General features: G+C 41.2%; 1 protein-coding gene across 1 annotated transcript; it reads left to right on the top strand.

The window, feature by feature from the left end:
• Positions 1–9,144: 9,144 nt before the first annotated feature.
• LOC119316812 (protein ORANGE-LIKE, chloroplastic-like) lies at positions 9,145–11,762 on the top strand. The gene is made up of 8 exons (XM_037591202.1): positions 9,145–9,479; positions 10,216–10,330; positions 10,417–10,530; positions 10,624–10,710; positions 10,826–10,902; positions 10,991–11,118; positions 11,219–11,325; positions 11,464–11,762. The coding sequence occupies exons 1-8, from the start codon at positions 9,268–9,270 to the stop codon at positions 11,539–11,541; spliced, it is 918 nt and encodes a 305-aa protein (XP_037447099.1). The 5' UTR covers positions 9,145–9,267; the 3' UTR covers positions 11,542–11,762.
• Positions 11,763–12,931: the final 1,169 nt, after the last annotated feature.

Consider the following 12,931-nt stretch of genomic DNA (forward strand, 5'->3'; position numbering starts at 1 on the left):
ATGCCACTTCATAAATTTCATCCAGAGGCTATTCTAGGTGCTGCGTCACCTTATTATTGGACCAGGCCCATGTATTGTCGAAATACTTAAGTATAGGCTGTTTTTAGAGTCCGTATGTGTGGGGAAACAAGAGTTAGGGTTGGTTTCGGACCCCTCCTCCAAGGGTCACGAAATTCCCCCCTCTTCCTCCATATATACAGCCCTTAGGGCGTCATTTATACTTTGAGTTTTGTTTAGATTAAAGTTCACCATAGCTGCAACTTCGCGTACTTTGTTTGTGTTCAATGACCAGACAAAGGCGTCATAGAACCCCACCTTGATCAATAAAGCTTTCCCCTTATATTCGCAATATCCAGATTGCAATCTTAGTTTCTTGCTTGTTCTTTGTTTGCCTGCAGGAAACATACCTTCGTGGTCAGGTTGATCGTGCTCCGGCGTGGTCAATAACCTCTTGGAGTTGGTTTAGCGATTGCTAAGGCGCGACGTCCTCGCACGCTCGTAGTCGGATCGTCAAAGTTGATTTCCTCCAAAACGATAGCCACCATCTCATCAAAAGATGGACACCTTTGCCTCTATCAATGGTATCAGATTTCCAGGTTGCTCGGTGAGATTTTATAGTTTTTTCGTAGTTTCGATCGAGTTTGTTCTGCATACCTATAGTCCATGAAAAAGCCAAAAAATTAGGGTTAGTTCATCCTATCCGAACCAATCTGAGCCTTTGCATAATTTTTTTTGTATTGGCTTTATTGAATTTGCGGTTGCATCATCGTGTCAAGTTGCTGGTCTTAGCGTCTAGTCCTTTAAGTTTCGAGTTCTGTTCATAGGTTGTCACGTCATCGCTGCCATATATCACCACCGCATCATCATCATCGCTGCTACTATATACGCCACCACCTATCCGCCGCCATCACACCAATCGGAGTTCCACCAGATTCATCACCGCCACCAGTCCGAGTTCCACCAGATTCATCTCCGCCACCAGTTCGAGTCCAGTATTTGTTCCTTTATTTTCGATTTCCGGATCACGCGATAGTACGAGTCGTGACCAAGTCGGACTCTCCAACTTCCGTGCTACCCGCAGTAGAAAAATAGTTCCAAACTAAAAAAACTAAGTCTGGAAAATTCTGGCTAGGCAGTTTTTAGACCATTTGTAGAATTTTTCAAAAAAAATTGTTGTGGAGCAAAAAAAAAGAAAAAAGAGAAAAAAATTCAGAGTGTGCTCCTCCCTTGTTTACGTGCAGCACCATGATTTTGTTAGTGTTCTAGGCTCGCGTCTCTAGCACGGTCTAGCCTAGGACCAGCACAATACCATCGTTGAGCGTTTATTCAACTTTGCATCTCTGAATTGATTATTGCTGACCCTTTTTGCTATCATATTATAAGCCTTCCTAGCTCCACATACATCTACGTCGTGCGTTTGAATCTCCCTGGTGATCGCTCTATCCAGGCTTTGAGAGTTTTGACTACGATGGTTGCCAATCACCGCCTGCTGCTGGGTAAGAACTGGTAAGAATTTGAGATTTGCTTGACGGATTTGTGACACCCACCACCACCTCTTGTTAGTAGTCTGTAGGATCATATTCTTGTGTTTCTATTGCTGCTAACCATGTCCGGATCACAAGCCGACGAGACTGACTGGGAGAACATGACGAATAAGGAGTTGCATGATAACTTTCAGCAAATGATGAGTGGACAGGTGCAAGATGTGCTAAACAGATTTGAAGAGGCCATGAAGAAGATAGATGGCATGGAGAAGACGTTCGAAACAAAGTTCGATAACAAGTTTAATGAATTGCTCTGATGAGTGGATAGGTGCAAGATGTGCTAAACAGATTTGAAGAGGTCATGGAGAAGATAGATGGCATGGAGAAGACGTTCAAAACAAAGTTCGATAACAAGTTTAATGAATTGCTCGTGCGTTTTCCACCACCACCACCAGCTACACCTAACGCACCTATACAACAACAACAAAAACCTCCACGCCATGAAACAGCCCTCCGCTGAGCGAGTCGTGTCCCTCTTGCGCCTGGCCAAACTGTTGGTGCTGCTGTTGATACTTCTGTGGCTCCTGCTGCTGATGACGAGGAGGATGATTATGCGGGAGATTACGAGGATGAGGTTGATCAAAATTAGAACTACGTGCAACCATCAGCACCACAACCACCAGGTCGTCCACATGCAAATAATCACAATGTTAGGGCTCCCCCTTAGGTACGAGAGCATGACCATCTCCCTAAAATGAAATTGAATATTCCACCATTTGAGGGTAGATACGTTCTTGATATATATCTTACTTGGGAGTTAGAAACCAAACAACGTTTTACATGTTTAGAATATCCCGAGGAGAGACGTGTTGCTGCTGCACTTTGTGCTTTCACTAGTTTTGCTTGTGTGTGGTGATTATATCCAAATAATATTCCAACTACTTGGGCTGAGCGTACTCGTTGGGTTCCACCATATTATCAACGTGAATTACTTCAAAAATTGCAGCGCTTAAGACAAGGAAAAAATTATGTAGAGGAATATTATCAGGAATTACAAACTGGCATGATTAGATGTGGTATTGTTGAGGATAATGAAGCTATGCTTGCATGTTTTATGGATGGATTAGATAGAGAGATTCAGACCATTCTAGAGTATAAGGAGTATAATAATATCACTCGTTTAGTCCATCTTGCTTATAAAGCTGAACGTGAAGTGCAGGATCGACAGGCATTGGCACGAACTAACTATTCTGCAGGTCGACCTTCCTCATGGACACCGCGTGCATCCTCTACTTCCACACATTCTACTACATCGGCACCTCCATCAGCTGCCACCTCCAGCCGTGATACAAGAAAGCAGGCACAACCACCCCTATCTACCAAGAGCACACCTGTCGGGCCGGTACAGAGCTCTTCTTCTTCCATGTCATCAACAGGGCACACAAGTGATATTGTTTGTCGTCGTTGTAAGGGAAGAGGTAATTATGTGAGAGAATGCAAATCTCAGCATGTGATTATTGCTACTGAGGATGGTGGGTATGAGTCCGCTAGTGACTATGATGAGGAGACTTTGGCTCTTATTACACGTGAAGAACACGGTGGAGATGATTCTGATCATGAGACGCAATACATGGCTCCTGAAGACGTTGACATGTATGAATGTTTAGTTGCTCAACGTATGTTGAGTGTGCAGGTCACACAAGATGAGCAAAATCAAAGGTATAATTTGTTCCATACAAAGGGAGTTGTGAATGAATGTTCTGTTCGCGTCATCATAGATGGAGGGAGCTGCAATAACTTGGCTAGCATGGAGATGGTGGAGAAGCTATCTCTCACCACAAGACCACATCCACATCCTTACTACATCCAATGGTTCAACAACAGCGGCAAGGTTATGGTAACACGTATTGTTCGTGTGCATTTTAGTATCTCTACATATGCTGATTATGTTGATTGTGATGTGGTACCTATGCAAGCATGTTCCTTATTACTTGGTAGACCATGGCAATTTGATAAAAAAAATTTACACCATGGTAGAAACAATTAGTATACTCTTATTCATAAGGATAAAAATATTACTTTGCTTCCTATGACTCCTGATTCCATTTTGAAAGATGATATTAATAGAGCTAATAAAGCAAAACAGGACAAAAACAAGAGTGAAAATCAGATTGTGGCAAAAGGATTTGAGCAACACATGAAGCCTAATAATAAACCATCTAATGTTGCTTCTGAAATTAAATTGAAAAGTGCATGTTTAATTGCCACCAAATCTGATATTGATGATCTAGATTTCAGCAAATCTGTTTGTTATGCTTCTGTGTGCAAAGAGGCATTATTTTCATTCGAGGACATGCCTTCCTCTTTGCCTCCTGTTGTTACTAACATTTTGCAGGAGTTCGCTGACGTCTTTCCACAAGACGTGCCACCGAGATTACCACCTATTCGAGGGATTGAGCATCAGATTGAGTTAATTCCCGGTGCTTCGCTACCGAACCGTGCACCATACCATAACAATCCAGAGGAGACAAAGAAGATTATGCGTCAAGTCCAGGAGCTGCTCGACAAAGGTTATATTCGTGAATCCCTTAGTCCTTGTGTTGTTCCTATTATTTTAGTGCCGAAAAAGGATGGTACATCGCATATGTGTGTTGATTGTAGAGGCATTAATAATATTACTATTCATTATCGTCATCCTATTCCTAGGCTAGATGATATGCTTGATGAATTGAGTGGCTCTACAATATTCTCCAAAGTTGATTTGCGTAGTGGATACCATCAAATTCGTATGAAATTTGGAGATGAATGGAAAACTACATTTAAAACTAAGTTTGGTTTATATGAGTGGTTAGTCATGCCTTTTAGGTTAACTAATGCACCTAGTACTTTCATGAGGTTAATGAATGAAGTTTTACATGTTTTCATTGGACGATTTGTGGTAGTCTATTTTGATGATATACTGATTTATAGTAAACCTTTGGAGGAACATTTGGAACATTGATGTGCTGTATTTATTGCTCTATGTGATGCACGTTTGTTTGGTAACCTTGGAAAGTGCACCTTTTACACCGATTGAGTATCTTTTCTTGGCTATGTTGTTACTCCACAGGGAATTGTAGTTGATAAAGCCAAGATTGAAGCTATTGAGAGTTGGCGGCAGCCCAAAACAGTCACACAAGTGAGGAGTTTTCTTGGCCTCGCTGGTTTCTATAGGCATTTTGTGAGAGATTTCAGCACCATTGATGCACCTCTCAACGAGCTTACAAAGAAGGATGTGCCTTTTATTTGGGGTACCGCACAGGAAGAAGCCTTCACGGTATTGAAAGATGAGTTGACACGTGCTCCTTTACTCCAACTTCCTGATTTTAATAAGAATTTTGAGCTTGAATGTGATGGTAGTGGAATTGGATTAGGAGGTGTGTTATTACAAGATGGCAAACCTGTTGTATACTTTTCTGAAAAATTGAGTGGGCCTAGTATAAACTATTCTACTTATGATAAAGAATTATATGCTCTTGTTAGGACCTTAGAAACATGGCAATATTATTTATGGCCCAAGGAATTTGTTATACATTCTGGTCATGAATCTTTGAAACACATTAAAAGTTAAGCAAAACTGAACCGTAGACATGCTAAATGGGTTGAATTCATTGAGACTTTCCCTTATGTCATTAAACACAAGAAGGATAAAGAAAATGTTATTGCTGATGCATTGTCTCGTCGTTATACTATGTTTTCACAACTTGACTTTAAAATATTTGGTTTGGAGACCATCAAAGATCAATATGTGCATGATGCTGAATTTAAAGATGTATTGCAGAATTGTAAGGAAGGGAGAACTTGGAAAATTTTTGTTCTTAATGATGAATTTGTGTTTCGTGCTAACAAGCTATGCATTCTAGCTAGCTCCGTTCATCTTTTGTTGTTGCAGGAGGCGCATGGAGTAGAATTAATGGGACACTTTGGCGTTAAGAAGACAGAGGATATACTTACTACACATTTCTTTTGGCCAAAAATGAGACGAGATGTTGATCATTTTGTTGCTCGTTGCACTACATGTCAAAAAGCTAAGTCACGACTCAGTCCTCATGGTTTATATATGCCTTTGTATGTACCTAATGTTCCTTGGGAGGATATATCTGTGGACTTTGTTTTAGGTTTACCTCAAACAAAGAAGGGGAGGGATAGCATATTTGTTGTCATGGATAGATTTTCGAAAATGGCACACTTTATACCATGTCATAAAAGCGATGATGCTGTTAATGTTGTTGATTGTTCTTTCGTGAAATTATTCGCTTGCATGGTGTCCCAAATACTATTGTTTCAGATCGTGATACTAAATTTCTTAGCCACTTTTGGAGATGTTTATGGGCTTTGGGGACTAAACTGTTTTTAGTACTACTTGTCACCCTCAAACTGATGAACAAACTGAAGTAGTCAATAGAACATTGTCTACTATGCTTAGGGCTATTTTGAAGAATAATAAGAAAATTTGGGAAGAATGCTTGCCTCATATTGAATTTGCTTATAATCGTTCATTGCATTCTACTACTAAGATGTGCCCTTTTGAAATTGTGTATGGTTTCCTACCTCATGCACCTATGATTTGTTACCTCTTCCATCTCCAGAGAAGGTTAATTTTGATGCTAAAGAACGTGTTGAATTGATTTTAAAAATGCATGAGTTCACTAAGGAAAACATTGAGCGTACGAATGCTAAATATAAACTTGCTGGACATAAGGATAGAAAACATGTTGTGTTTGCACCTGGAAATCTTGTTTGGTTACATTTGCGTAAGGATAGATTTCCTAATTTGCACAAACCAAAACTAATGCCACGTGTTGATGGTCCTTTTAAGGTGTTAGAGAAAATAAATGATAATGCATATAAACTTAAGCTGCCTGCAGATTTTGGGTTTAGTCCCACTTTTAACATTGCAGATTTGAAGCCTTATTTGGGTGAGGAAGATGAGCTTCCGTCGTGGACGACTTCATTTCAAGAAGGGGAGGATGATGAGGATATCAATACAATTGTTACACCCACAGCCCCTGCTGCTATACATACTGGATCAATTACTAGAGCTCGAGCACGCCAATTAAATTATCAGGTACTTTCGTTTCTTGGTAATGATTCTAATGTTCATGAGAATATGATGCTGGATAAATTGGATACATTTGTTTTGCTTACAAATGAAGGGCCTGACATGGATAAGAGGGATGAACACTGGAGCAAGACCAAGCATGGAGATGATGGCATGCGCAAGGGGATCAAGAATGGAGTTACAAGTGATGATTTCAGGACTTTGAATCCACCATAAGGAGTGCATGAAGCCTTGGACGAAATATACAAGATGCCACTTCATAAATTTCGTCCAGAGGCTATTCTAGGTGCTGCGTCACCTTATTATTGGACCAGACCCATGTATTGTCGAAATACTTAAGTATAGGCTGTTTTTAGAGTCTGTATGTGTGGGGAAACAAGAGTTAGGGTTGGCTTCGGACCCCTCCTCCAAGGGTCACGAAATTCCCCCCTCTTCCTCCATATATACAGCCCTTGGGGCGTCGTTTAGACTTTGGGTTTTGTTTAGATTAAAGTTCTCCATAGCTGCAACTTCGCGTACTTCGTTTGTGTTCAACGACCAGACAAAGGCGTCACAGAACCCCACCTTGATCAATAAAGCTTTCCTCTTATATTCGCAATATCCAAATTGTAATCTTAGTTTCTTGCTTGTTCTTTGTTTGCCTGCAGGAAACAGACCTTCGTGGTCAGGTTGATCGTGCTCCGGCATGGTCAATAACCTCTCGGAGTTGGTTTAGTGATTGCTAAGGTGCGACGTCCTCTCACGTTCGTAGTCGGATCGTCAAAGTCGATTTCCTCCAAAACGATAGCCGCCATCTCATCGAAAGACGGGACACCTTTGCCTCTATCAAAATCCTTTCACCTGCCTTCTTATGATTGTGAGATCTGCCAGCACATCACTGAAGAAACAACCTTGCACTTTTTTGGGACTGTGATTTCGCCCAAGATTGTTGGAACTCCATCTTAGGCTAGTGAAGACGAGGCATCTCAATCTTTGATGAAATAATTCTTCTCTCAGAAGCTTTTCCTCCCAACATTGCTATGGAAATTTTCATCATGGGTTGTTGGAACATCTGGATGCAGCGGAATGGGAAAATCTTCAAAGCTCAGACTCCTTCCATTCAGGCTTGGATAACGGCACTTAAGGCAGACCTCCTGCTCCTCCAACATCGCATCAAGAATAAATTTGAAGCTCTGCTTGTTAATTGGACTGAATAGTTTCTAAATTAGTTTGCCATGTTGCCTTTTGGGTTCCATAAAACTGGAGTTGGTTGACTCCTTGTAAATTTTACTTTTGTACATACTGCACTTTGCTTTAATATAATTATACCATAGAACAATTGTTCTATGCTTTCGGTTGAAAAAAACATCAACGTGAATTTATGTGGGTCTTCTTTCCACCAGTCTTACAACTTGAAAATACTAGTTGCCATTGATGAAATCCTATTAGCAACAAAATTTCGCATCATAAGCCATGGAGCTTGGAATGAGCCTAGACTTGTCAATTATATGTACACATTTGCATAAACTTGTAAACCACAATATTTAATTCCTCAATACAAGGAAGAATACCACAAAACCACATCATGGTGCATCACGTTATGTAGTGCGGCTCCTAATCAGCAGCCACCGTGGTTGATACCAGATCTGCCAGAGGGATCTCATCAATAACACCATGACTCTCTCCTGGGATGTACATCACACAAGAGAACAGAGGCGAGATGTACCTGCAACTCTGCAAGCGGGTGCACGCTGGCATCAATGAAAATTCAAGGCTGCCAGATCGAGAATGGCATGGGGATCTTGGGTAAGGATTTACCATGTCGACGTGGGATGTCGCTCTTAAATCATATAGATCTTCCATCCCATCCTCTCTCCTAGAGCTGCACCTTGAGGGGAAAAGACAGGAGAGGAAGTAGGCGGCGACTGGGCGAAGACGGAGGAGTCCTTTTGCCACGAAGCATAGGGATGATAGAGGATTGCTCCGCGAAGAGATGTGAGTCAAAAGGGAACGACGAAGATGACCAGGAGGAAGCGGCAGCTCTACCCACGGGAACGGGGGTGAGGAGGAGGAGGATGATATTTGTCCCTCAGGTCAAGAGGGGATCGTGGGGCGCGGCTGTGATCCGATTAGGCGGCAGACACAACCCTAATCACGAGATCATGAGCGACTGGTCGTGGCAAGGATGAAGAAACGGAAAGGGTGAATGAGGTTGTCCTTGTCATGCTTATTGTACATTTTCCGGCTGGGTAGAAGCCCAGGCCCAATTTCACACCAGGCTTCCAAAATTGTCACCGGAGTAGCGGCCCACTACAGATTCTGTTCAGGATAGCTAACGAAGTGACGTGGCACGGAATTAAGTGGAAGTCTAACGGCCAAAATCATCCCAAACTGCTGATCTAAAGGCTGAAAATGCTAATAGACTGAGATGGCTGGAAAGACGTTCAGTTATAATGGATCTAAATTTATTTCCCATGGAATAGTGATTTGACCGGTAGGGCCAAATCTTTCTTTTATGCAGAATCATCCTTCACTGTGAACGGGGGAGTGAAGAGATGCTTCGTCTCTCCACGTTTGTCATCTACTGCTCGCCTCGTCGTATCCCACCGCGAAACAACCGCCCGTCTCCCCGAGCCGCCCGGCATTTATCCAAACACCGCCTTCTTCCTACGCCCTCACCGCACTGCGTGTCGCAGACCGGCGATGTCTTGCCTCGCCGCGTCCTCGGCGACGCCGCCAGCGTCAAGGCCTACGGCCCAGCGTCTGTTTGTTGCGGTGGCCGCTCCTCCCCGTTGGCGGTCCGTTGAGCCTCATCGCGCTGTATGGAGGAGTGAAGGCCCCCGGGCTCTAACGATGCTACGGAGGTGCTCTCCCGCCGGCGACTCCAGGGCGCCCGGAGACGGCAGCCTATCCAGGTTGCCTTTTACATCAGCCTCCACATCAAATCAAAATTCCCCTTATTTGCGGTGTACAAAATTGATGGAATGACAGGGTTGTTAAGTTAGTACTGTACTTGCTGCTTTGTACGACAATTCATGGTTTGTACTTGAGATTTCACAACTTCCTGATCTAGTATATACTCCCTCCGTTTCTTTTTAGTCCGCATATAAGGATTGGTCAAAGTCAAGCTTTGTAGAGTTTGACTAACTTTATATTATTAAATATAAACATTCACAATATGAAATCAATATCATCAGATGCGCCATGAAACGTATTTTCATACTATACAGTTTTAGTATTGTAGATGTTCATATTTTTTTATGTAAATTTGGTCAAAATTTGTGTAGTTTGACTTTGACCAAATTTTATATGCGGAGTAAAAAGAAACGGAGGGAGTACAAGTTTTCAATGTTTATCTTTGACTCGTGAGTGGATACAGTATGATTAGTGTGCTAAAGCGCAAAATTCTGCATCAAACTGGTAGATATACTTCTTATCTCTTATGTACATCTTTTGGAATGCTTATATTCCTCCGTCCCAAAATAAGTGTCTTAACTTTATACTAACTCTAGTACAAAGTTATATTAAGGTCAAGACACTTATTTTGGGACAGAGGGAGTACTAGACTAACATCTACAAACATTCTCTGTAAACTTAGTTTACAAGAAACCGCTAGATCCACGACCACTCACTCATGGTTCTCTTCTCTAGTTTTTGCATTATTGAAGGCCCAGAGACAATACAAGACTTCGTTCAGATGCAATCACAAGAGATTCAAGACAACATCAAGAGTCGGCGCAGCAAAATATTCCTTTTGATGGAAGAGGTGCCTGTTTTCCGCACTTGTAGTTTTTTTCTAGCTTGGTAATTAACAGCGTACTTAGCTTACCTCAATATGAGTAATGTTCTCAGGTCAGACGACTGCGGGTGCAGCAGCGAATCAGAGCTGCTGAAAGCAGATGTTCCAGCAGTGAAGAAAATGAGATGCCGGAGATGCCATCTACCATTCCGTTTTTGCCTTATACGGTGACCGACCCCCGACCCTGAATTATTTTATGTGCAAATGGCCTTTTGAGTTCTTCTTGGTAATATTCATTTCTTTTGTTTTGTATGAAGTAGTCACCAAAGACAATGAAGCAACTCTACTTGACATCATTCTCTTTCATATCTGGGATAATCATTTTTGGTGGCTTAATAGCCCCAATAGTAAGTGCCAGCTTCATCTCTCTGTAAATTTGTTGTTACTTGTCCTCTTAAAACCAGAGACTGTGTTGGTAATTTGAAATAATAACTCTTCTTAAAAAATGATTATTTGGTGCAGCTTGAACTGAAATTAGGGCTTGGTGGTACCTCTTATGAAGATTTTATACGGAACATGTATTTACCTCTTCAGTTAAGGTGATTTAAAGAAACTTGTCCTCTTACAGGATTATCCAGCGATGTTTATAGAATAATAATTTGATACTTCTTCTTGGCTGTCCATCAGTCAGGTAGATCCCATAGTGGCGTCCTTTTCAGGTGGTGCAGTTGGTGTAATTTCAGCCTTAATGTTGGTTGAAGTGAAAAATGTGAGGCAGCAAGAAAAGAACAGATGCACATATTGCCATGGGACAGGTATGAGTATATTCCTTTTCAACTATCTGGCACATAAGCAAAGACCCTGCTTTTTGTACTCTACTTCATTTGCCTATCTAAACTTGATTCCGTACCACAGGATACCTGCCATGTGCCCGTTGCTCTGCCAGCAAAATGTTGTTGGGCACCAAACGCTTTTCACTTTCTACAACTGAACGCTGTTCCAATTGTTCAGGAGCTGGGAAGGTATGGTGTCTAATCTATGTTTATTTTCACAATACTCGATTTGATGCTTTCTGGAAGATTCAGCAGAAAAACAACCAAATGGTCTATCATACTTGAGCACACAGTCTATCTTAATTCATGCCTGTCGGTGATTTCCAGGTGATGTGCCCAACATGCTTGTGCACGGGAATGGCAATGGCAAGTGAGCATGACCCACGTATAGATCCCTTTGACTAATGTTGGGCAATTTGACGTGTGCCTGCTTAATGCTATTTCCTTTTTCTATCTAGCTGTTGTTTTCTATGGCTGTGGTAGGGCTTGAATCAGTCTTCGATGTATGCTACGAGTTATAGCGAGATGAAGTTCGCAGTAATGATGATCAGATCAAATACTGAAGTTGCTTTGTTGTTCTTTGCTGTATACTAAGAGTTATAGCGAGATGAACCTCGCAGTAGTGACGATCAGATCAAATACCGAAAAATTGCTCTCTTTTTTCTTTGATAAAGGACATCTTTATTCGATCGATATGTCGAGTTGAACCCGGCCCGCATAACACAGACAAACATCCGACACGTCCAACACAACAAAAAATAAAGCATGGTTTTATGGCAAAATAGAAAGAAAAAAACGTCCAACTTAAGATGAGTAGATCCTATCAAAGATTAATATCTTTCGATGAGATGGTAAATATCAATTTTGGAGTAGACTTTGACTATCTGACTACAACGTGTCTTAGCAATCATTAAGCCAACTCTAAGAAGTTATTGATCGTGTCTCCTTTGTAATTTGTGTCAAATTTTGATAAAATATTTAACTAACAATACGTTAATAAATGCCAACAAAAATTATATCGTTGGATTCATATTTAAACATAGTTTTCAGTAATATAATTTTATATGACATGCATGAATATTTTGTAAGTTAAACTTATGGTCAAAATTTGGCATAGAATACAATGAGGACCAATAAACCAAGACAAAGGTAGTAACTAACAAAACCCAAAGAAAATGCTACGAGATTGATCTACTTCTATAAGACTGAGAGATGGCGACCAATGGGGTGGACGCACGTCCCAAGGCAGCGAAACTCAACCCTAGGTCGTATAGGTGACACTTAACTTATTAACCAAGATTTTTTTACTCGGATTCTGCAATAGCACCGAACCATTTTGGTAGTAGCGGTTTGCTTAAGACGAATATGAAGATGAATCTAATTGGGTTGAAAGGTTCACGAGATTCATTTGATCTGAACGAATATCCAAATTGGGTGAAAATTATAAATGTTTGAGGTCAGGTATGTTTGTGTAGTTAGAATCTGAGTCCATGTCTAGACGGACTTGGTCTCTAAGTTCTGTTGGGCCAAAGGTCATGTGGAGACCTTGCACATCACATAATCATGTTCCTTTGTTTTTCTATCATTTCTTAACCAAATGTACAGTAAGTAATGTAGTCATGGATGTATCCATGGTAGTGATGTCCTCATCATCCGAGAAGGACAAGGCAGTAGTTTGGATGGAGAAGGACAACAAGGCAATAACACCCTTGAGTACTTCCCAGAGAAGAATATTATTAACACGATTTTGGTTGCACCAACCACGGTAGTATCCACAGAAATCAAGGCAGAGGAA

This window comes from Triticum dicoccoides, chromosome 6A (genome assembly GCF_002162155.2).
Source record: "Triticum dicoccoides isolate Atlit2015 ecotype Zavitan chromosome 6A, WEW_v2.0, whole genome shotgun sequence".
NCBI lineage: Eukaryota > Viridiplantae > Streptophyta > Magnoliopsida > Poales > Poaceae > Triticum > Triticum dicoccoides.

Excerpts from the sequence above, each read along its gene's own strand:
- LOC119316812 (XM_037591202.1), top strand. The coding sequence starts at position 9,268 with ATGTCTTGCCTCGCCGCGTCCTCGGCGACGCCGCCAGCGTCAAGGCCT. Across the intron at positions 10,711-10,825 it reads GTGGCTTAATAGCCCCAATA|CTTGAACTGAAATTAGGGCT; the intron begins GTAAGTGCCAGC and ends TATTTGGTGCAG. Across the intron at positions 11,119-11,218 it reads CACATATTGCCATGGGACAG|GATACCTGCCATGTGCCCGT; the intron begins GTATGAGTATAT and ends TCCGTACCACAG.